Source organism: Trichechus manatus, unplaced genomic scaffold (genome assembly GCF_000243295.1).
Source record: "Trichechus manatus latirostris isolate Lorelei unplaced genomic scaffold, TriManLat1.0 scaffold00042, whole genome shotgun sequence".
NCBI classification, from domain to species: domain Eukaryota; kingdom Metazoa; phylum Chordata; class Mammalia; order Sirenia; family Trichechidae; genus Trichechus; species Trichechus manatus.
In genome coordinates this window covers 8785346-8808314 of record NW_004443978.1, presented here as the reverse complement: position 1 = coordinate 8808314, position 22969 = coordinate 8785346, and the positions used below count along the sequence as shown (strand labels likewise).

The window sequence follows — 22969 nt, the reverse complement described above, 5'->3', positions numbered from 1 at the left end:
GGGCAAGCCCACTTTGCCGTACACTACTTTGGCGAGGTGGCTGAGGGCAGACTGGGTGGGCTCTGTCTGCCTCCTGATGTTAGTCCAGTGGTGTGAGAGCATTCACAGCCCCCTACCAAATGGGCAGAGATGTCGGATGGGGAGTAGCGTGGGCTTGCTTCCCACCTTTCAGCAGCTGGTCAAGTGGTAGAAGGGGAGGGGTTGTGCAGGCCTGGTGCAGCAGCAGGCCTGAGTGCTGGGGACACTCTAGCCATGACGGTGCAGCAGGGGCTGGTGGCGAGGAGGGGTAGTGGTGTACAGCATAGATGGGAGGGTGAAAGGAAAGAAAAGAGAGAGAAAAAACATAAGTGTAGCTGGCAGGTGGGTGCAGGGCAGACTCAGGGGCTAGCAGGAGGGTGGGGGAGTGGCATACAGGGCTAGGTGGGAGGTAGAAAGAAAAGAAAGAAAAAAGAAAAAAAATGGTGATGCAGTGGAGACTGGTGGATGGGGTTGTGGCGGATCCAATGTAGCAGAAGGCCCTTGTGCTGGTGGCACTGTAACCAGGGCAGCTTCGTGGGGGCCAGCAGGAAGGAGGGAGGTAGTGTATGGGGCTAGGTGGGAGGGAGAAAAAAACTGATAAAGGGAAAAAGAGAAAAACTATGGCAGTGCAGCAGGATCAGCAGATGGGGGTGGGGTGGAGCCAGGGGTCAGTGGGAAGGGAGGGGATGTCGTTTATGGGGCTTGGTGGGAGGGGGAGAGAAAAAACAAAAGTGACGTTGCAGTGGGAGCCAGTGGGTGGAGGTGATGTGGTCCCAGGGCAGTAGCAGACTGGTGGATCTCTAGCCATGTCGATGTGGTGGGGCTGGTGGGAAGCGGGAGAGGTGGCATACTGGGCTAGGTAGAAGGAAGAAAGAAAAGGAAGAAAGGGAGAAAAAGCCATGTGGCCGGAAGGGGCAGGGCAGACTTTGCGGGGAGCTCGTATAGTGGACACGGGCCGTGGTGGCTGCAAGGTTGGTGGTGGTGGTGAAGGTTCTTGCTTCTACTCACCAGAAAGATGAGGGGTGGGAAAGCATGTTTCTCTGGTTGCTAGGTGCTCTTTCTCCTGTTGGGAGCTCTGTGAAGTTGCCTTCCAATACTCCCTGTGTGGACTTGTTGCTGGCTGTGCTTCAAGATGGCGACACTGTGCCGTGTTAGTTGGCAGGGGACCTCTAGTTTGTATCTCTCCTCATTCTCTGTTTTCCATCAGTTCTTTCTTCCATTTGGTGTTTGATATAGTTCTTTATCCCTTCATTTGATGCTCAAGGTTCCAGGATTGATGTTTGTATCTGTTTTACTTAGTTTTTCGAGTCTTTGCTGCAAAGGGATGGCATGGTGCATCTGTCTAGGGTGCCATGTAGGCCTCACCTCTTTTTACAGTATTTTATTGTGTTTTAGGTGAAAGTTTACTCAGCAGATTAGGTTTCCATTTAATAATTTTTATCAAATTGTTTTATGACATTGGTTACATTTTTCACAATGTATCAACATTCTCATTATTTCTATTCTGTTCGTTCTGTTTCTGCTAATCTAGCTTCCCTTCTCCTCCTTAGCCTCTCATCTTTGTTTTAGGGTAAATGTTGACCATTTGGTCTTACATAGTTGATTATTTAAGGGAACATAGTGATATTGTTTATTTTATAAGCTAATCTGTTATTTGGATGAAAGGTGACCACTGGGAGTGGCTTCAGTTCCAAGTTCAAAGGACATTTTAGGGCAGTAGTCTCGGGGGTTCCTCTAGTCTCTGTTGGTCCAGTAAGTCTGGCCTTTTTTAGGAATTTGAGTTTTGAGGACCTTCTGTTGTCTCCCTGGTCAGAACGGTCGGTAGTGATAGCAAGACACTACTGGTTCTTCTGGCCTCAGGCTAAATAAGGCCTTGGTTCACGTGGGCTATTAGTCTGTGGACTGTTTTCTTCTTTGAGTCTTCGTTTCCTTCATTCTCTTTTGTTCCTGACAAGTAGAGATCAATAGTTGTTTACACACATTTTCTGACCAACTCTGGACACTCAAGAGGTAGCCATTGTCTCATGTCACGCTTTTCTTTAGTGTCAAGCCACTCAGAAGAGCTGTCTTTGCTTGCTGTCTCACCTCCCAATGACTCTCTGATGTCCCACTTAACTGCTGTTTCTCTACCTTTGTCTTAGTGGTCAAGGTCATAAGTTACTTTTTTTTTTCTTGAAATTCTCTTTGTGCTTTCTTTCTGTGGTACTGTTTTTCTCTGTTGTTTGTCTTTCCCTCATGATTCTTTGTTGAATCCTTTTACTGTACTTGTTCTCTGGATGAATGTTGTGTTCCTCAAGATGTCTTCTTCCAGTTTCTTCTCTTTAGTTCCTTCTCTTTTCCCTCTGGGAAATATATATGCTTCATACTCTTCCTGTTTGCTTATGACTCTCTGAAGCTTATCTCTCCTTTCCTGAGCTATCTCCACCCCCCTTACACAGGCAGCGTGCCTCCCTTTCAGTGCTCCACAGACTCTTCAAACTCAGCATGTCCTCAACAGAACCACAACATCTTCCTTTTTAATGTACTCAGCAGCCTCTGTTCTCTCTCCTGGCACTTCTATCCAGACAGTCATCCCAGCCAGAGACCTGAACACTGTCGTAGAGTCTTCCCTCATGCTCACTCCCTGGCGTATTCAGTAGTCTGCTTTTTCCCACTTCATTTCTTCATCTCTTGCTTATTGAAAACCTGCTATGTGGCACCCGCTTGGCTGATAGACTCTGAGGTTGTTGAAGTGGTTTCTTTGCATGGGTAACTTCCCAGCAGCATATCCTGAGCAAGTATTCAATTGCAGGTGGTTTATTTGGGAGGTGGTTTAAGGAAACACTGGGAGGGGAGTAGAAATGTGTAGGAGGCAGCTTATACTGATTCAGTAGAACTAACTGTGTACATCTCTTCCCAAGTCCAAGTTCAGTGAGGTCGTGGTGGCAGCTTGAAATTGGCCATGATGGGAATATTTATAATACGGAAATTGGCCAATGGCTGTTTGTTAAATGCTTACCAGCACGTTATTGGAAGCAGGGAGTTGAGACAGGGAAAGGACATAAGTAACACTGTGGACAACAGGAGCTTAATCCCACTGGGAAAATCTCTGGAAGCTAGTTTAGAATACATCCTTCAAAGCCATCCACTTATGGGGAGAAGGAGCTGAGGTGTTTATATACCAGTTCCCATCAACCATTGGTTGAGAGCCACTTCTGATAGGCACAGTAGGATCCAGAAACCAGGGGAAGCCCTCAGGCAGTTAGAGGCAGGCTGGGGTGAACTTCAGTGGTAAGGCTAATGGGGTGAAGGCAGGGCTAAGCAAATGATGGCTGACTGAGGCACGGACACCCAGCATTGGGTTGTTAGTAATGTGTGGTTGTTGTCTTTTTCTCCCCAGAGCTTGACCTCATGGACCTCATAGGGGAAGACAGAGAGTGGATGCTTGGGAGGAAGTTAATGCAGGTGAATGACACTTTGACTTCCGAAGATGGAGGACTCCGAAGCAGCAAGAACTGCACTGAGCCAGGTAAAGAGTGGTGGCCGCGTGCTGGGCAGTGGCTGCTGTCTTCTCTAATTATGGCTGAGGAAGAGCTGGGTGCCATGGTTTGTTTCTTTGTTTTTTTCCTTTGAGTTGTAATCCAGAGGTACTTAGAGAACATTTAGGGCAGGTGTCTAAGAAGCTCAAAGGTGAGATCCCAAGGGACTACATAAGGCGTCTACCTGTATTCTTTTCCTAGTGGGATTGGGGAAAAGATAAGTTAAAGTCAGTGATTTACTTCTGATCCTGCATTGATGTCACATGTGGAGGCAAGTGGGAAACTGAGTCAGGAGTAGGATGGGTGAGAATGTGCTATGGCCATCCTCACTTGGATCCCTGAGATCAAAGGAGCCGTGTTTTTATCACAGTAGAGATGCAAGGAATCGGACCAGATCCTCACCCTCGATGTTGATCTTCTTGGAAGAAATGAGTATTTATTTTGTCAGTTGTTATATCTGATATCTACTGTGCCTTTTCTCAGAAAAATATATGGAACGTTTAAACGTTACTGAACTGAAAAAGAAAACAAAACTCAAAGACAATCAAGGGGGGACCCAGCTCACCAAGCCTCAGGGAAATGGCAGGCACTCCTCTGGACTGATGAATTCCTGATAGTTTAGACCAGGCGTTGGCAGACTCTTTCTGTAAAGGGCCAGATAGCAAATAATGTAGACTTTACAGATCACATACAATCTCAGTAGTATATTTTTTTACATTTTTAAAAAATCTTTATGAAGAGTTAAAAACTATTCTTATCTCACATGCCATACAAAAAACAGGCCGTGGATGGGTTTGGCCTGTGGAGCATAGTTTGCTGATCCCTGGGTTAGACTTTGAAGCTCTTTGGGGCCTTCCTTGCCTGGTGGCTAGACGTGGCCTCACGTGTGTTTCCTTTAAGGTCCAGGAGCTCGGCGACATGTCGAGCCTGCACCCAGAGGTCTGCTTCACTTTCACTGTCACCCTAGAAAACATGAACAGTCTTCCCTGCACCCCAAAGGACTGTGGGCCTTTGAGTATACAGTGTTTTGTGAAGTTGGGGGTGTACTCTTTTTGGGGAGGTGTGTAGAAATGTCCTCCCCAACCAAACTGAGAAGCTTAACAGTCAACTCCCAAGAAAAGCTAGAAATAATTAAAATTATATATCCAACGCCCTCCCCCCCCAAAAAACTACATAATTTATATTCCTTAAGCTGGAGAATGCAGGGTTATTGTGGCTGTTATTGGGGCCCTGGTGGCACAGTGGTTAAGAGCTTGGCTGCTAACCACAGGTCAGCAGTTTGAATCCACCAGCCACTCCTTGGAAACCTATGGGGCAGTTCTCTCTGTCCTATAGGGTCGCTATGAGTTGGAATTGACTCGATTGCAGTGGGGTGGCTGTTAATAAACACTCACAAGGAACATTCTTCAGGTTATTGAAGCACATGAGCAGCTACGTGAGCTGGAAATGAAAAAGTCTTGAGGGTTTGCGTGCTTCAGCGTGAGGAGACAGAGCCTGTGTGTGTTGAGAAATGTGGATTCTCGAGGACTAGACTGGAAGCAGGGCAAGGACAGTGTGGGCCACTTCTGTGCTGAGAAGCCTGCGTGGTGATCTGGTCTTGTAGCCAAATACTTTTCAACGACAAACAGACTGATGGTGACTGAGATGTTAGAAGGCAGGGGATACAGTGTCACAGAGCACAGCATCCCGTTTGGTATAGGGAAGAATGGAGCCAGACAGGAATGGTGGCCTGTGCTCTGACGGTGACCAGCCAGGGTGTTGGGCTCAGCTGTTTGCAGGGCTGGCAGGGATGGGGGTCACTTGTTCTCTGTTGTTGAGGTGTGTTTAGGAGGAGATGGTACAGTTTTGCTGTGAGTGGCATTGCTCACTGTATCAACAAATGCCTTTCTCAGAGTGACAGATGTAGAAGAATAAAGCACATTAAAGGCTATTTCAAGAGAGGAAATGACTCAGCTTTGTCGGTAGAAAGAAAACGTCCAGGTTGATAAAAAGAGCACAAACGCAGTGTCTGCTGATGTTGGCAGGGAGGCCATGGGGAAAGGGAGGAGAAGAAAGGCTTCAGGAGGAAAATGGGAAGGAGGGAAAGAGAGCTCGACCATGTGTTGAGTAGGTCCATCCTCATCTACACACTCAAGGAACTGGGCTAGATATTTGGGGCCCTTGACTTTAACTAAATTCAATAGAGAAAATGGTCATACCTGAGATAGGAAGTGTCCTGTTCAAATGCAAACAAAGACTGACTCAGCCTGCATTCTTCACAAAGTCTTCATGGTGTCCTTCAGTTTTCTGAATGTTTATGGTACAAAATGTCTAAAACTGTGCTGTCCAACATGGACCTTCAATGGCTATTTGAACTCAAATAAAATTAAAAATTCAGATTCTTAGTCGTGCTAAGCCACCTTTCAAACAGCCAATTGCCACATTTGGCTGGTGGCTACAGTGTTGGACAGCACAGATGACAGAACATTTCCATCATCTTGGAAAATTCTCTCGGGCAGGCTGTTCTATAACTTCCAGCTGTCACTGGACATACCTCCTGTCTTTCCCACTCAGTTGCAAACATCTCAAGACTAGAGGAGATATTAAAGTCTTCATAGCCCCATCCCCCAGCCCAGGCCTTGGGGTCACCCTCACCTGGTTTGAATGCCAGCTCATCCACATAGGAGTTGTGGACCTGAGCTTGGGTCAGCCTCTCTGTGATTGTGCCTCTCTGTGAGATTTCAGTAACCATTCCGACCTCTGTCAGATGTTGTGAGAAGTGTTAACAAATTAGTAACGTGTGCACAGCTTAGTGCCTGCGTGTGATAGAACCTCAGACCGCTACACCAAGAGCTTATCATAGACTTCCCACCATCTGCCGGGGGGGTTGCCCACTTTGCTCAGAAAGGTGGATTATAGTTCAAAATTCCTGAAGTGGTTTTCTCTAGCCCTTCCCCACAGAAAGGGCAGGTATGGCACGTGCGGCTCTGCCAACAGGCCACGTCCACAAGTGGTCTGAGTCAGAGTGGTCGGCCAGCTGGACAGTGAGGTTCAAGCACCACCTTCTAACACAGACACACTTTGAAGACCTTGCACATGGTAATGAGCACAGACTCCTCTGTTGAACAGTCCATTTTAAACAAGACCACGATGGAAGAGTTGGCACAGATGCGTGTGATTCCAGTTGCCTTGGTTCTCAGCGCTGTTGGAAGTTGGCTCCTCAGCCCAACTAAACAGATATTTTAAGACAAAAAGTTGAGAGCCAAAGCATTCATAAGTCACTGATTAGAATTAACATTTTCTAGTATATGTCTTCTCTACCCCTAACCTGTGGGGTGAGAGGATGGAGCTGGAATAGACCAAGGCTTGGTCAATTCACAGAACGTTGCCCAGTTTCCCTTAAGATATAAAAGCTGCCCTGGATGCAGTGGGTATTTTTTGTCCTGGTTGGATGTGGTGATGTCTGCCCTCAAACATCATAAATACAGAGGCTGGGAAGAGAGCCATGTGGTTTGTGGAATGAGTCGCTTCCTACTTTTGATGCATGTCAGCAGCAGAAGTGTACTTACACAGATAACGGCATCGGGGTTTCCTCTGTGCTTGGGAGGGACGGTTATTTACACAGGAACTTGAGCTTTGAGGAGCCGGTGTGCCATGGTGTGTGAGAAATGGTGCCAAGGTCACAGGAGGGAGTTAACTTGACTCCTGTCAGAAGATCCACCCAGTGCCTCTTGTGAGGTCACAGGGCTTCTCAGACTGCGTTCTCAGAACCCCTGTCTTGAGATGCTAGCAAGGCATCCAGGGCGTGGGTGTGGAATTGCTTCTGTTCTGCTTGTATACCCTGTTAGACTTACCGGGCTTGGACTCTCCTCACACGTCCATGTCCTCACCGACGAAATGAGACCTTCAGCTAGTTTATCCCCCCCAGCCCTTCCATTGCACAAACCCAGGAATTCCAAGATATTTCACGAATAGAGATTCACAGAAAACTTCTGTATTAAGACCCTACCCCTACACTTTCCTTAATTATTCTTTGCATTTGCAGAATTCCATGTTATACCTCAACCCTTGTCTTTCTCTCTTTCTCTCTCGGCATCTGGTTTTGGGCTGGGGGACACCCTTATAAAGTGACAGTGCTGTTTGTTGTTGCCGTGGCAACGGTTGAGACGACACACTCTTTGTATGAGAGTTGCTGCTTTAAAGACATGTGCTTTGTACATTTAGGAAAGTATTTTAAATATGGCATTCTTTGCTGCCCCTCGAAGACATGGTTTTGGTGGAAATTTTGTGATTTTTACTTCCAGAACTCTGTGAAAAAACCTGAGCTCGGGACTCCAATTCTTCTGCAAGCGCTCCAGCCCTCTGCGAATTTTTAAGTTTGTTTTCCTAGCCTGACATTGCCGATCTCATCTGAGGTCTGAAAACATACTGCTTTTTTACAAATAACATTTGAAACTGTTTACTCAGATGACCCATTAAGAGAAATTTAACTTTGAATAAATTTGATCCACACCAATTAAGTTAGCTAAATTTAATATCGAGGGTGGTGGACACCTCTAGCAGAAATGAATTATTCACAATATTTATTTATACACTTTGCAGCCAGTCTCCAAAAACATCTATCATCTTTTAGGTTTTAGTTCTCTGACATTTTAAGGAAATGAGCTTTTCTTCAAATAAACTTAGCAGGAAGGAAAATATTTAAAATGATGGCCTTTGGCATGGGCTGCACTTTGGGATCGCTGGAATTTCTTTTGATAAAGGCTCATCTCATTCTTGCTACCTGGCTTGTTGGTGTCTGTGTCTTTGAAGGCACAGAGGACATCCTGGTCCTGTGTCGCAAGACTGAGGCAGGCTGGTGGGGCCCTCAGGGGATGTGCCAGGAGTTTATCGGCAGGGCTGGAAACAAGCTAATCAGATGGTGAAATGTGAATTGCAGTGGAGGGGGGAAGCAATTCAAGGTAGTTCCCAGGGGTGAGTGTGCCCATAAACGAGAACTGACGCCAGGACTTAGGCCGGCAAGCAGGGTGGATGGGGCCAGGGCCGCGAGCAGAATAAGTGCTGGGATCCTACTGCTTTTGGGTTTAAACCATAGGATAAGGGTCAGCTGGTTTAGAGTCACAGGGCTGGGCAGGACCAACCAGAGAGCATGAAAAGCCCATCTCTTTCAGCTTTACATGAAGAAACCAAGATCCAGAGGACGTAAGTGACCCACCAAGGTCAGGGGCTTGTCAGGAGCAGGGCAGGCTCACCCTCCTCCCACGTAGTACTGAATACATGTTGATAACTGAATAATTAGAACATCTGACAATTACATGATCTAAAGCTGTGCTGTCCAGCAGAAATATAATGTGAGGTATAAAACTCACTTCTGTTGAGTCGAGTTGATTCCGACTCATAGCGACACTATAGCCAGGACAGAGTAGAACTGCCCCATGGAGTTTCCAAGGCTGTAAATCTTTATGGAAGCAGACTGCCGCATCTTTTGGCTGATGGGTTTGATGTGAGGTATAAGTATAATTTAAAATTTTCTAGTAGCCACATTAGGAAAATAAAAAATGAAATTAATTTTAATAATATATTTTGTTTAACTGAACATATGCAGAATATTATGAATGAAAAATTTCAACCACCCGAGTGTGGTTATCACTGGGTTTGAACACAGGAAAGAAATTAAAAAAAAAAACACACTGAAAATCTATATATTATTTTACTAGCTCGCATAACTCGCTTCTCTCTGCAGTTGTGATTTTAATAATGATTCAAATAATAGCTGTTAGCAGTCTTAGGTGGAGCAAATTAGAAACAAATGTGATCTTCTTAAAATGTGTAAACTCTTTACTGAGTTAGATAGTGTCTTAGTCATCTAATACTGCTATAACAGAAATACCACAAGTGGATGGTTTTAACGAAGAGAAGTTTATTTCCTCATAGTCAAAGTAGGCTAAAAGTCCAAATTCAGGGCATCAGCTCCGGGGGAAGGCTTTTTCTCTCTGTTGGCCTTCTTCTCTTCAGTGTTCCCCTGGACTAGGAGCTTCTCTGCGCAGGGATCCCGGTCCAAAGGACGCGCTCTGCTCCCAGCACTGCTTTCTTGATGTATGAGGTCCCCCTGTCTCACTGCTCACTTCTGTCTTTTATATCTCAAGAGACTGCCTCAGGACACAATTGAGTCTTGTAGATCAGGTCCTGCCTTACTAACACAACTGCCACCCATCCTCCCTCATTAACATCATAGAGGCAGGTTTACAACATACAGGAAAATCACACAGTACCAGGAATCATGGCCTAGCCAAACTGGTACACACATTTTTGGTGGGACATAATTCAAACCAAGACAGATAGTGCAACAGTAACTGCTGTAACAGATAAGCCCATCCAATTTGGGGATTCAGTATTAATAGAAGTTTGTTTCTCTCTCATGTGAAGTTCTGGTCTGTAGGTGACCCTGCTGCCAGAAGTGGCCTACGGACTAATTATCCTATCTTGAGGCATTCCCATCCTCAAATGTGGCTTCCAAGGTCACCGTGCTTCTTTGCAGTAAGGGGAATGAGTATAGAGGATTGTGCATGGAAGGGTTTTATGAGTTAGAGACTCACTTTGCTCACAGTTCATTGGCCAGAGCTCAGTAACATGACAATATCTAATTGCAAGGGAGGCTGGGAAATGTACATTGGCAGAATACTTTGGAAGAAAGGTTTGTGAGCAGCTAGGCAGTCTCTGCCACATTATTTCCCCCAACGTGTTTCTTTTTGCAAAATCAAACTTCCCAACTTTCGTTCATGCTTATCTTATTACAAAAACAATATTTTCCAATTACAGAAAAATCATAACCCAGATTTATGTCTTCCGAGCCTGGCTTTAGCTCTTGACTTAATCTTCATGCTTCTTTCCTGGTCACAGTGACAAGGTATGATTCTCTTTTCACCTTGGGAAGTCCTAAGTGAGATAGAAATTTTCCTATTTGTGCCCATTTGCAAATTGATAGTTTTCTTTATAATATAAGAACCCTGGGAAAAATAAGGAATGCTTGAGTATAATGAAGTCATTGGCAGCAGGGTGGAAGAGCTTAAGTTCTGGAGGAAGTCTGAAATCCCAATCCCATCACTTTCTACCTATGTGATCCCAGGTGAGTTTCCTAAATTCTTTGAACCTCATTCCCACCATCTGTAAAATGCAGATTAAGATGCCCAGTTCACAGGATTGTGGTGATGATTAAGTGCAGTAAGGTTTGTGAAACAGCTGGGACCTCAGTCATAGTAGGTGCTTAATAAACTGTAGCTACATTATGTTTGTAACCAAAGATATAATGGTAGGCAGACTGATGGTGATCATTTATAGGGACTTTATCATCCTGCTGTCAGTCTGTTATGCTGTGGTGGCTTGCATGTGGCTGTGAAGCTGGACACAATGTCACGAGTATTTCAACTACCAGCAGGATCACCTATGGTGGACAGGTTTCAGTGGAGCACCCTAAGACAAACTGGGAAGAAAGTCCTGGCAATCTGCTTTGGAAAATCAGCCAGTGAAACCCTTATGGATCACAACAGAACACTGTCTGACTTGCTTACTTTGGACATGTCATCAGGAGGGATCAATCGCTGGAGGAGGACCTCATGTTTGGTGAAGCAGAGGGCCAGCAAGGACGAGGGAAACCCTAGATGAGATGGATTGGCATAATAGCTGCAATAATGGACTTGACACGGTACCTGGCAACGTTTTGTGTGTTGTGCATAAAGTCGCCATGAGTCAGAGTTGACTTGATGGTATCTTCTTTTCCTTTCCTTCCCTTCCGTTCCCTTCCCCTCCTTTCTATCCTTCCATCCTTCCATCCACCCATCTATCTTCTATCTTACTATCCTGCTGGCATATTAGAACATTGTGGGATTATGAAGATTGTTTTAAGAAAGAGTATGTTAGTTATTGCATTTCAGCAGCAGTGTAGCATTCTTATAAGTTGAGCTGTGGGAAGAAGACAGGTAGAAGTGTTATCTAGGAGGCTTTTGACTCATGTGGTTTTCTGCCCCAAGAGGCCACTCTAGACAAACAGGATGAAAATAGGGAGTAGAGGATTTTCTCCTTCACACTCATGAAGAGGTTTAAAGTCTCAGGCTCTGGGAGGAAAGGGCCAGACACTATTCATTTCTTCTAGGTTTGACATGCCTCTGGAGACCTGGTGTCACAGTGGTTAAGAGCTACAGCTGCTAACCAAAAGGTCAGCAGTTCAAATCCACTGGCTGCTTCTTGGAAACCCTGTGGGACAGTTCTATGCTGTCCTATAGGGTCGCTACGAGTTGGAATCTACTTGGCGGCAACAAGTTTTTTTTGGTTTGACAGTCCTCTAGAACTTCTTTATTGAGGTGTTCTTTAAAACCCTGTACTTTAACAGGATCACAGACAGCCCAATCCAGTGAATGGTGCCTGGAATCTTCCTGAAACACAGGTGAGGGACCCAACTCTGCCTTAGATGCAGAGCTTCCAAGGACCTGACTGTTTAGAAAGCACTTTAGACTCCTCAAAGCATTTTCATGGAACCATTTGACCCACAGAACAAATACTGTGAGGACAGGAATGACTAGTATTATGAAGCTCAGCTGATAGATAAGTAAGACTGAGGCCAAAGGAAATTGAGTTCAAGAGTTCCTTTGGTCACAGTAGAGTCATAAATGTGGAAAGGAATTTAAGGATGTTTTATTTTAGTGGCTTCCAAACCCTCTTTCTCTAAGCCAGGGCTCAGCAAACTATGGCCCTGTGCCAGATCTGGCCCATTGCCTGCTTTTGTAAATAAAGTTTTATTGGAGCACAGCCATATGCTTTCACTTATGTATTCCTGTGGCTGCTTTCGCTCTCTGAAGGCAAAGCTGCAACACAGACCACAGGGCCTGCAAAGCCCAAAATATTTACTCGTGGGTCCTTTACAGAAGTATTGCCACCCTCTGCGCCAGGCCTTGGGACTGTTGCCTCAAGGAGCTTGGAGGGGAGATTGAGGCAGGAGTGACATCCCCACTTCCCCTCTGCTCTCCCTCCCACTCCCCCTGATGGTGCCTGTTCCCTATTAAAGAAGTGCATATTGAATATTTTAATATCACCCCTGGGTTGGAGATCTGTGATTCAGGTACCCCCAGCACACACACACACAGATACACAGTCTAAATCCCCAGCATTTGTCTGTCCATGTGATAGGGATTTTTTTTTTTTAATTTAATTTGAGAAGTAAATGCTTACTTCCTAAAAATGCTTGAAAACTACTTGTTTGGACTAGCCCCCTTGTTCTAGAGCATCTGAGTGTCCAGACCTGGGGACTGCTTCCCCATTGGGTCAGAGAGCAAAGTGCACACGTAGGGTTGGCCTCAGTTGAGAACATTCCGCCCACACACAGCCAGTGTCCCCAGGGCAGTGGCCTTACACAGTGACGGCCCCTCCTTCCTCCTGAATGAGGAGCAAATGAGGCCCAGTGAGTCCCCAGCCCACTGAGGGCCCACTCACGTGGTCCCTACTTCTTGGTCATTTCAGGAGCCCCACACACACTGGGTGACTGGGGACTCTTCTTGAATCTCACACTCAAAGATGATGTTGTTCCACCCTCTGGTTTCACAGATGAAGCCATGCTGAGGTCTAGAGGTAGGAAGTGGCTTCCTTGGGGTCTACCGCCAGTTGTCAGTAAAGCTAGGACCAGGACCCAGACTTCCCCTCTGTCTTCCAGCCTCTGACTGTGAGGCGGGGCTGTCTGCCTCGCCTTGTTTGGGCTTAGAGTTTGCCTAAGTCACATCTGCAGGTCAGGGTTGCCAGGAAGGCCCTGCTCTGCCCTCACCCGAGCGCTCTTTGGGGCCTTAGAACAGTGGTTCTCAAGGTGGATCACGGACCAGCAGCAGTTGTCCTAGGGACTTGTTAGAAATGCCTGTTTCTGGACCCCACTCCAGCCTCCAGAATCAGAACCTCCGGGGGCGGAGCCAGCATCTGTGTTTTAACGTGCCCACCAGGGGTTCTCACAAGCACTGAGTGTGAGGCCTGCTGGTTTAGCTCCACTGGTTCATGAGCCCAGCTGCACCTCGGAGTCACCCAGGAAGGTTTAAATGCGCAATGCCAGGCCATCCCCCAGGCCGGCAGTAGCTCTGTGGCCACCAGCTGGGCGAGGTCTTTAAAGCTCACACGTAGTGCTAGTGTGCAGCCATGGCTGTCTGAGAACCGCGGCCTGACCTGAGATGGCCCTCAGTTCACCGCCATCTCTGTAAAGCGGGTTCTAGGAACTGAGAGAGGGGAGGCCAGTGGGGCCTGGGAGCCATGGAGACCACCTTCCTCCTGCCCCTCACCACCCACGCAGACAAAGGGATGGCGTCGGCCAGATTAAAAAGGACACCAGGCTCCTCATTCACACAGTGTCCTCGGGAGCCTTGTTAACAGTCATTTGTTTGTACACTCCGTCTTGAGGGGCGTGGGTTTTGTTTCTAAAACTTCTACCTGAGAAACACCAACAAGAGTTCACCCCAGCGGTATTTTAAAATCTGTATGCACTAAAATCAGATGGGAATGTTCCTGCCTTGTCCTATCGGTGGATCTGATCTCACCTCTGGCTTCTGGTTATCTTAGCACTGGCCTGTCCCACTAGGCTCGCTCCCTCCGTCCCTCCCTCCTCAGAAGCCAGGCAGCTGAGGTTCTGGGTGAGGGGAACGGGGCACTGAGGGCAAGGCCTTCTGAATGCACTGCCTCTCTGAGGCCACTTTGGTGAGCCCGAGTGACACACCCAGGCCTGGGGTGGACTCTGGGAAGCTTCAGGACAGGGTGAACTCAGGGAGGGCTGGGCCTCTCTCCCAGGTGCTTTCCCCAGCTTCTCCAGGCCTCAGACATTTCTAAACAGGCCCAGGGAACCTTTTGGGGCAAGTGGCACCCCACTGAGTATGCTTTGGTCAGACCCTTGCTTGGACGTCAGAAACCAAGCCTGTTGCTTTCCCCTCCTAGGGGCTACAGCCAGGGCTTTCCATGGCTAGTCAGCTTCCACGGCTACTCCTCCTGTGTGTGTATCCTGGGATAGGCCCCACCTGGGACTACGACGGGGTTCACTTTCCAGCTTGGAGAGTAAGTTTAAATAAGTGAATGTCTCGGTTATCACATTAGTACTTCCAAGGTTCCCGATATAGTGTTAAGCCCATTATTTTGACTGAAATTTCTGCAATAGAACGATACAGTCCCTGAATTAAAGATGAGCAGCCTTTTTTGGAAGCCGACTCTTAAAACAAAATGGATTTGAGCCCAGCACCGTGGCTTGTCCATCCCTGCCAGGCCTCTGTGCCATGAGCTTGGCCTGGACTTCCCAGCTTGGGGCCAGTGGTGAGACAGCAGGGTATACCGGCATCCTCGTCGTTGGGGTGGGAACACTATGCGGAGAAAGAAAACGGGCTGCAGACTGTTGGGACAGGTCACTATGGATGGAGCAAAGGACTGGGGTCCAAAGAGAGAGGCTGGACTCATTTACCTTGCAGCTCCATGGGCACTGAAAGCACCCATCCTGCCTCTTGTCACTGAGGGAACCGCGAGAACCCAGGAGTGCGCAGTGCTCTGTGATTGCAGAGTGCTCCTGGGCAGCCGAGTTCAGTACAGGGACCTAGGTCCCGTGGCCCTGGAGAGGAATCCTGACTCCGACACACAAGTCATTTAACCTCTCGAAGCCCTGGTTTCCTCCTTCATGAAGTGGGGTAACAAATGGTACAAACAGAAGAGGTCCTTTTGAAGAGCCAGTGTGGTAAAGTACATAAAGTCCTTAGCCCACAGCAGGTGCTCACCCATTTGCTGAGCACCCACCACATCACACTTCTCCTGCGCTGACTCTAAGGGGTCTCTCAAATGCGGCCTCAGCTAGATGTACCTAAGAGATCGTGCTCATTATTCTGCCATTGATTCTTTTTCTACTCCTTAGGTCATGGGGAGTTCTAGTATAGGAAGAGATTCAAATGAATCTGATGTGTACTAATATTATAAAAACCCAGGTGGAAGTGTAAGGGCCCAGCCCCAGGAGCACCCTGTCAGCATCGACCCACATCTCCCAACGTAAGCCTTGTCGGCTAATGTGAATTCCACTTATGCTGAAAGCTGTTGATGTGCCTGAGGCAAATTGATAGAAAAATCACTAATGATGGGAAGTTTGATCTTTTGACAGATATGCAAATTTGGGTGTACAGAATGTATATCAACCAATGAAGGAAGAGAAATTGAAGGGCAGTGAGCACATGGGGAAGAAGTGGGCTTGTTCTGAGCTCCGACTCTGCCCCTCTTTCAGCATCGGACCTGATGAGGTGCGAGTCTGCCCGTCGAACACGCCTGAAATCCCATCATCCCCAAAAGAGATGACGTGTTTCATGGGCATAGAAGCAACTACTTTTCCGTATTCCAGAAACATAGTTTCCCACTGCCAGACCCATTTTAACCACAAATGCTGGACCAATTTATTAAATTGAGTTATCATTTAATACTGAATTTTAAAAAAGGAAAGTTCTAACGCCGCTGAGCCCATAGCTCTACTAGGCATTTTTACCCACTGACGGTGGTTTCACGTGGAACGTTGGCCCCTTTGCACGAACGATTTTGTGTCCGTGGCTCACAGGAGTATATTCTCTTTTAGTGGCATCCAGGCTAAAAGCTCAGTGCCTGGAGGCTCTGCTCTAGCAGATCCCAAGGGAAAGCATTTCTCAGTAGCTGCTGTTAGGAATCTAGGGTTATTGCCCTATAGGTGCCACCATCATTTTTTGTGAAGTTTAAAGTTTTAGATTTTGTTTCTCCCTCCTCATCGGTCTCAAGAATCTTAAGTATTGATACTTTTTTTTGTTCTAAAATTTTATTATGAACAGTTTCAAACATACAGAAATATTGAAAGAATTTTTCAGTGAACACTCACAGCCACAGCACCTAGATTCTGTGATTTATATTTTATTATCCTTGCTTTATCACATGTTTATCCACCTCTCAATCTATTCTATTTTATTTTAATGGATTTCAAAGTAAGCCGCAGACATCAGCACACTCTCACGTACTTCAGCGTCCAAATCATCAACTAGAGTTCAATATTTGTTTGCCATTCTTCTTCTTCTTTTTTTTAAGATTACATTTACACACAGTGAAAGACACAGATCTTAAGTGTACCATCAGTGAGTTCTGACAGATGTGTACACTTCTGCACCCAGCCTCTCCCACAGCCCAGAACATACCGCCATTCCAGGACATTCCTTCATACCATAACCGTGCTTCTGATTTCTGTCTCCACAGATTAGTTTATGCCTGTTCTAGAATGTTGTATATGTTAACTGTACAAATGTACTCTTTGGTGTTAGTCTTCTTCAGTCATCCCACTGATTTTGAGATCCATTCATGTTTTTGTGTGTAGATATATTCTTAACTGTATGTAAGTATAGTACACATACATACATATGTAGATGTATATCCGTACATACAGATGACACGTACACTATGACTAACTTTCCAGGTAAGTGTTAATCTGTTGTGTGTATTTCTATCCAGGAAATGTTGTGTGGAATTTGATCACTTTTAGATGCTTATTTTAGGCCAGTTTTCAAAGAGACATTGGTGATAACTGGAAAGTTGGTTGAATGGGAAGGTAATTTATAGATAAGGGCCAGTCATCCAGAGTGCTCCCTCTGGCTTTGCTCCAAAGTAGAACCATGAACTGGACTCGGAAACCTGATGGTAGAAGGAAGGGCGTGAAGAAGAAAGGGAGAGAGAGAGAGACATGCCTTGTCCCTAAGACCTCATAATGGATCAGGCCCCTTCAGGTGCAACGCTGCACATTCAGTTATAACAAGAAGTGGGAGGAGAGTGGCTGAGTAGGCAGAGTAGGCCTGGTTAGGGATAGAAACAAGGCCCCTGCACTACAGTGGGAACTGTGTGTGTTGGTGTTTTTGGAAAAGGCAAAATCTTGTTTTCCCAAGCAAATTCTGTTCCCGCAGAACCCTTTGCCGGCATGGGTCCTCATTTGTTCCTTTGTGTTCCATTTTTGTTTGTCAATTCCTGACACACAGTTGATTTTGAGTTGGTACTTTAGGATACACAAGGATTTGGGTGCATGTAGTTTATTTAGGAGATCCTAGGAAACTCCAGCAGGGAAGAGGGGCAGTGAGACAGAGAAGACAAGGTATCCAGTATGCAGTGTGCTGTCAGCAAGTTAGCTTCATGGGAGACTGGGCTTAATCTTACTGGAGAACTCTGGGAGAAAGTGTAGAACACACTCCTTAGAGTCATCCCACCCAAGGGGCGAGGGAGCTGGGGTATTAATGCACCAGCTTCCATCAGCCATTGGTTGAGGGCTGCTGCAGGGAGTGGGAATGCCCTGGCACTTCCAGCCTGTGCCTCTGCCAGCTCCTGTGACCAGAGAGCACCTTCAGGTAAAGGAGTGCAGATGTTGTGCCAGTGGCTAAAGTTGGGCCGGTGTGCACCTAAGAGGTAAGGTTGAGGGAGGTGAGTGGGGCACCAACAGCATTTGCTAAACATCTGCCCTCCCTGCTAAGTAGCTTAAATGTCGTTTCAGTAGGTTGGAGAGCCAATCCTAACTTGCGAAGACCATCTAAGTGCACTTCCCACTTCCTTGGTGCATACGCGTGTTTGTATTGCAGAGTGAAGGCACTCCGACTCACCTCATTAGTTCTCACTGCATCATGATGTGTGTTTATAAGTGCCGACGGCATGCAAAGCAGTTGTGCCACCAGCAGCGGGGCCAGGCTTGAAGAGCTGAAGATGCTCTTCACGGCAGGCAGGCCATGGGTCCATGATGGGGGAAAGGGGTGCTTTCATAAAACCAAGAAACATCTTTCCTTCCTCACTCATTTTTCACTGCCTCCATCCATGCATCAGACCTCTGGGGTCTCAAGGAAGCTCAAAACATGTCAAAGTCAAAAAAAGGGAACAGTAAAGAAATCTTGTCTGAATTCCTTCTGCAGGAAACAGGCTTTGCTCAGCAGGGCAGATCTTTTTCATCTGGCAACCAGCTAAGAGTTATTTCCAAAAGTATTACTTGGAGTCTGGGGCCTGGAACTCATGTTAACTCAGGGAGAAGACTGATTATGAGCCTGGATGGAAGATGGAAAAGCTTGGTGTCCCCATACGTGTGGCCTGTGCTTGGTCTGCAGCAGGCTTGCTGTTTTAGGGACACAGCTTTTCTGGCTCTTGAGTCAAACACAAATGTATTGATATTCTCAGGTAACTAATCCCTTACTGGGCTCTACCTTGTGTGCAATGGAATTCGTATTTTATACAAAATGGTCTTTCAACGGGACTCAATATGTTTGAAGTGGGAAACCCTGTAGCCCTGGTATTTAGGTCTCACACGCTTCCAGATTTCAGGAGCCTGCCAAATGTGGGGCTTCTGAAGGCCAATTTAGTTGAAGCTCTTCAGCCTGAAGCTTCGCACAGCGGGAGGTAAGGCCCGTCCTGGACGTGGAGGCCTCGGAGCCTTCGAAGGCTTTGGAGTTCAGTTTCCAGCCCCAGGCGAAAGACCTCATCTTGCAGTGTTTTAAACATTCCCAACACGCTTTGATATTTCTTTCCACATTAAGTGGGCTCTAATTCCCCTTGTCTTGAATATAACTGGCCTTCGTGACTTGCTTCTAACATATAGAGTGCAGCAGAGTTGTGTGACATCCAGAGCTGTGTTATAAAAGGTGACACAGCCTCTACCCAGCTGAGTTGGCAACCTAGAGGCAGGCATGAAGTTCCCGGCTATTTCGGCCTGAACAGATCAGGGAGTGAGGGTCTGTTCAGTGTCTAGCTGTGAGCTGGGATAGCAGTAGCTGTTTCCTGTCTTCCTCCAGACAGATCCCAGTGGTGGCAGTGCTGGCAGCAGATTTGAGGAACGGCTGTCTATGCTGTCCCCACAGCACACTTAGCCTGCTTTTTGGTTGTGACCTCCATGACAGGGCCTCAGGTCTTGGAATCAGCAGGCAGGACAGCTCCAGTGCCCTGGTTCAGTGGGGGTGGGTCCCTGTGTGCCCTGCAGGGGTCATCTCTCTCCCTTCTTCCCCTGCACCTGTCCCTGTCTAGCCCAAGAATGGCTCAGCCATTTCATCACTGGCTCTTAGGGAGAAAGGTGAATTGCACGTGAGAGAAATTTGAAAATCTGCAAAGGGATTGCAAAAATGGAAGGTGCTATTAAAGGTTAGGAAGCCATCAGTGGTCAGCAGAAGCAGCACACCCACGCAGCTCTCTTATCTCCTCATGAGGCCATAAGTTAGTGAGAAACTCTCAACATTCAAAGAGACTCTAAAAAGTCATTTGGCCCAGCAACCATATAATGCCTGGATTCCCTTTGGGGCATTGCTGTGAAGTCGTCCTCCATTGTATCCTTGGATAACCTCAGTGATGGGGAACTCACTCCCGCTGTCATTTAGAGGCCGTTTCATCCTGGGACCACTGGGATTGTTAAAGTTGTTTTCCTTGGGATAAGCCAAAGTAATTTTTCTTTTAGTTGTTTCGAGTCCTATAAAATAAATCTGTGCCTTTCATCATGGCAGACCTTCTAACATTTGAGGTCAACTGGTAAGTTCTTCCATGTTCAAGCTTCTGTCCCTTCAGCTTTCCTGTTGTAACCTCATATGACATGGCTGGGAAGTCCCTCACCATCCCCATCCTACTTACCCATCTGGGAGGGCTAGATGTTACTCTCCTCAACAACCCTTAAAACTCAGAGCCTCCTGTTAAACAGGTTTGAACAGCATGTGAGCAAATTGGACCTGAGTGAATTCAAGCTTAGAGGTGAGCTATAATTATTAGACACAAACCCAATGCTCCTAAATTAGCACTTAAATCCACAGATTCTCTCCAGGGAGAGGTAAAGGGGCGGGATCCAGGGGCTGGGCTAAGTGCTCTGCTGGTGATACTTTTTAATTCTTGTAACAACCCCATGAGTCAGGCATACCTTGAGAGGCTTAGTGTCTGCTCCAGGCACCCAGCTAGGTGGGGCAAAGCTGGAGTTAAAACCTGCCCAGGCCAAAGCTGGTGCTCCTTCCCGGCACCTTGCACCCCCTCCCCCTCCCTGCCCCCAAGCTGAACCTCACGTAAGAATCTCAAGTAGAAGCACTGTTTATACACACTGGTCTTTGCCCTGCATGGAATAAGCCCAGTGTGGGCAGGGACCAGGGCGGTTTTGCTCACAATTATATCCCCAGGGTCTAGAAAGCACCTGGAACATAGTAGTTGCATCTCAAATATTTGTTGATGACATACATGTTAAATCTTTGTTGAAAGAATGATTGAGTGAATGAATGAATTCTTGAAGCGTCTCCATGACATGGTCTTGGCTTCTTTTTTAGCATTTTAGTTTAAAACAAGTAACAGTTGATACAGAAAAATGTAATGGAAACTATAACAAACTCCAGTGTATTTACTCTCAAAATGAATAAATGTCAACATTGTTTATTTGCTTCCAATCTTTATCCTTTACTAAGAAATAAAACATTTACAGACCAGGTTGATGTCCTTTTGATTTGCCTCCTCAGGTCTTCGACCTTCAGAAGCGACTGTCATCCTTATTTTAGGGTGTCTGGTTGGTGTTTTCATGGTTTTACCTCATGTATGCATAAGCAATAAATAATATTGTTTTGTGTGTTTTCAAATTTATGTAAATGTTCTTTTACTAGATGTAATATTCTGCAATGTGTTTTTTCCACTAGTATATCTTGGAGATCTGTTCACATTTATAAATATGCATCTGTTCATTCATTTTAACCACTAACTAGTATTCCGTTTTACGACCGTTGACATTTATGTATCCATTCTGCAGTAATAAATATGTGGGTGATTTTCAGTTCCCTGCTGCGGATAATTAATACTATTGTCACCCCAGGTTTTGAAGTGAGAACACTTAGAGCCAGAAGTTAAATGACCCATTGAAGGTGGCACCGTTTTAGTACCATAGGACCAGGGAGTAAGCGCACGTCTTCCTTCCCAGCCTGTGATCTTTCCCAGAGCACCACCGTTGTCTCCCTCCAGGAAAGGAGATGAAAAGTTGGAGGAACCATCAGACAGCTTTATCTTCTAAAAGGTCCAGGAAGGAAACAGGACCATTTTTAGAGTATTAAAAAAAAAAAAAAAAAACCATCGCTGTCGAGTCGATTCTGACTCATAGCGACCCCCTAGGACAGAGTGGAACTGTCCCGTAGGGTTTCCACAGAGCAGCTGGTGGATTTGAACTGCTGACCTTTTGGTGAGCCACTAAATGCTTAAACACTATGCCACCAAGGCGTAGATGTTGTATACCAAGGGAGTTCACCTTAATGTGTTTCAAGGACAAGCCTGACCTGTGTGTGATAGAAGGGTTATTGTTGACCCTGGGACTTGTCTTCATATTTCCCATCTCTGTTGTCATCGTTAGGTGTGAACAGCAATGTCACCAAGTCGCCCTTCCCTGGTGACTGCTGACCACTCACTCATGGCTTCCTGGGTGGGCAAGACAAGACAAGAAGTACAACCCCCTCAAAGCCAGACCTGCAGTGCACATCTCCCAGCTGCGATGGGCCAAAGCTACTCGACACCGGGAGTGAGGGTTGGAGAGGTGGGGGGTGGCATGGGGTGGGACCATCTCTGTCTTGGGGGTTCACATCCTTTTTCATGCTACTACAGAGTAGATTTTCAAACAAGTTAGCATAAAAAGAGACTAATCATTTCTTTTCTCAACTTCTCTTTAAAAATTTGGGCTTTGAGTAGCATTAATCAAGTTTTGCAACTTTATCAAAAGATGGTTCAGTTTCTGAGAGAAGAAAGACCTCCTTTTCCCTTCCCAAGAGATGGCATGATGGATCTTTAAGCAATTCGGCTCTATTACTTTCTGCTGAGTGGCCCGGGCTGTTTGTGTAACTTCCCCAAGTCTCAGTTTCTTCATCTGCAAAGCAGATGATTGCTGTCTGCTTCCCAGCAGAGCCAGTTTTCCAAGACACTTGTGCCTTGCATCTCCCTGCCAGCCCGGGCCCTTCCAAGACCCTGTATTTAATTTCATAATTTGGTGGGCTTTTTATGAAGAAGGTCCCCAATTGGATATGCTTTGGCCCCATAAACCCTAGACCTACCTCCTTGTCCATCAGGTGGTTGTCAGGATGATATACTTACCGATGTGCTATTGCATAGTTAGTGGGCAGTAATTGTTAGCTGTTGTAAGATAATTATTTAATTAATGATGGACATGAACAATGCAGTGCCATACCTGGTATGGAGTGGAAGCTCAGTCAGTGGCAGTTGGGGTTATTTTACTCACTTGTTGTAAAGGGTTCAGATTTCTAAGAGTGTGGGGAGGACCAGAGGTACAGACTGCTGCCTGCCCCCACAGATTCTCTGTGATATAATAGTCAGAAATCCCTTTGATTCTTTTTTTTTTTTTTTTTTTTAGTATTTTATTGTACTTCAGGTGAAGGCTTACAGAACAGATAGTTTCTCATGTAACAGTAACACACATGCTGTTTTATGACATT

General features: G+C 46.2%; 1 protein-coding gene across 1 annotated transcript in view; it reads left to right on the top strand.

The window, feature by feature from the left end:
* The window catches only part of SLC24A3 (solute carrier family 24 member 3), a 658266-nt gene that overhangs the window by 125222 nt on the left and 510075 nt on the right, over nt 1–22969 (top strand). Inside the window, exon 2 of the mRNA XM_004376430.2 lies at nt 3398–3526. Coding sequence (XP_004376487.2) covers nt 3398–3526 — 129 coding nt within the window. The remainder of the gene's footprint in view (nt 1–3397; nt 3527–22969) is intronic.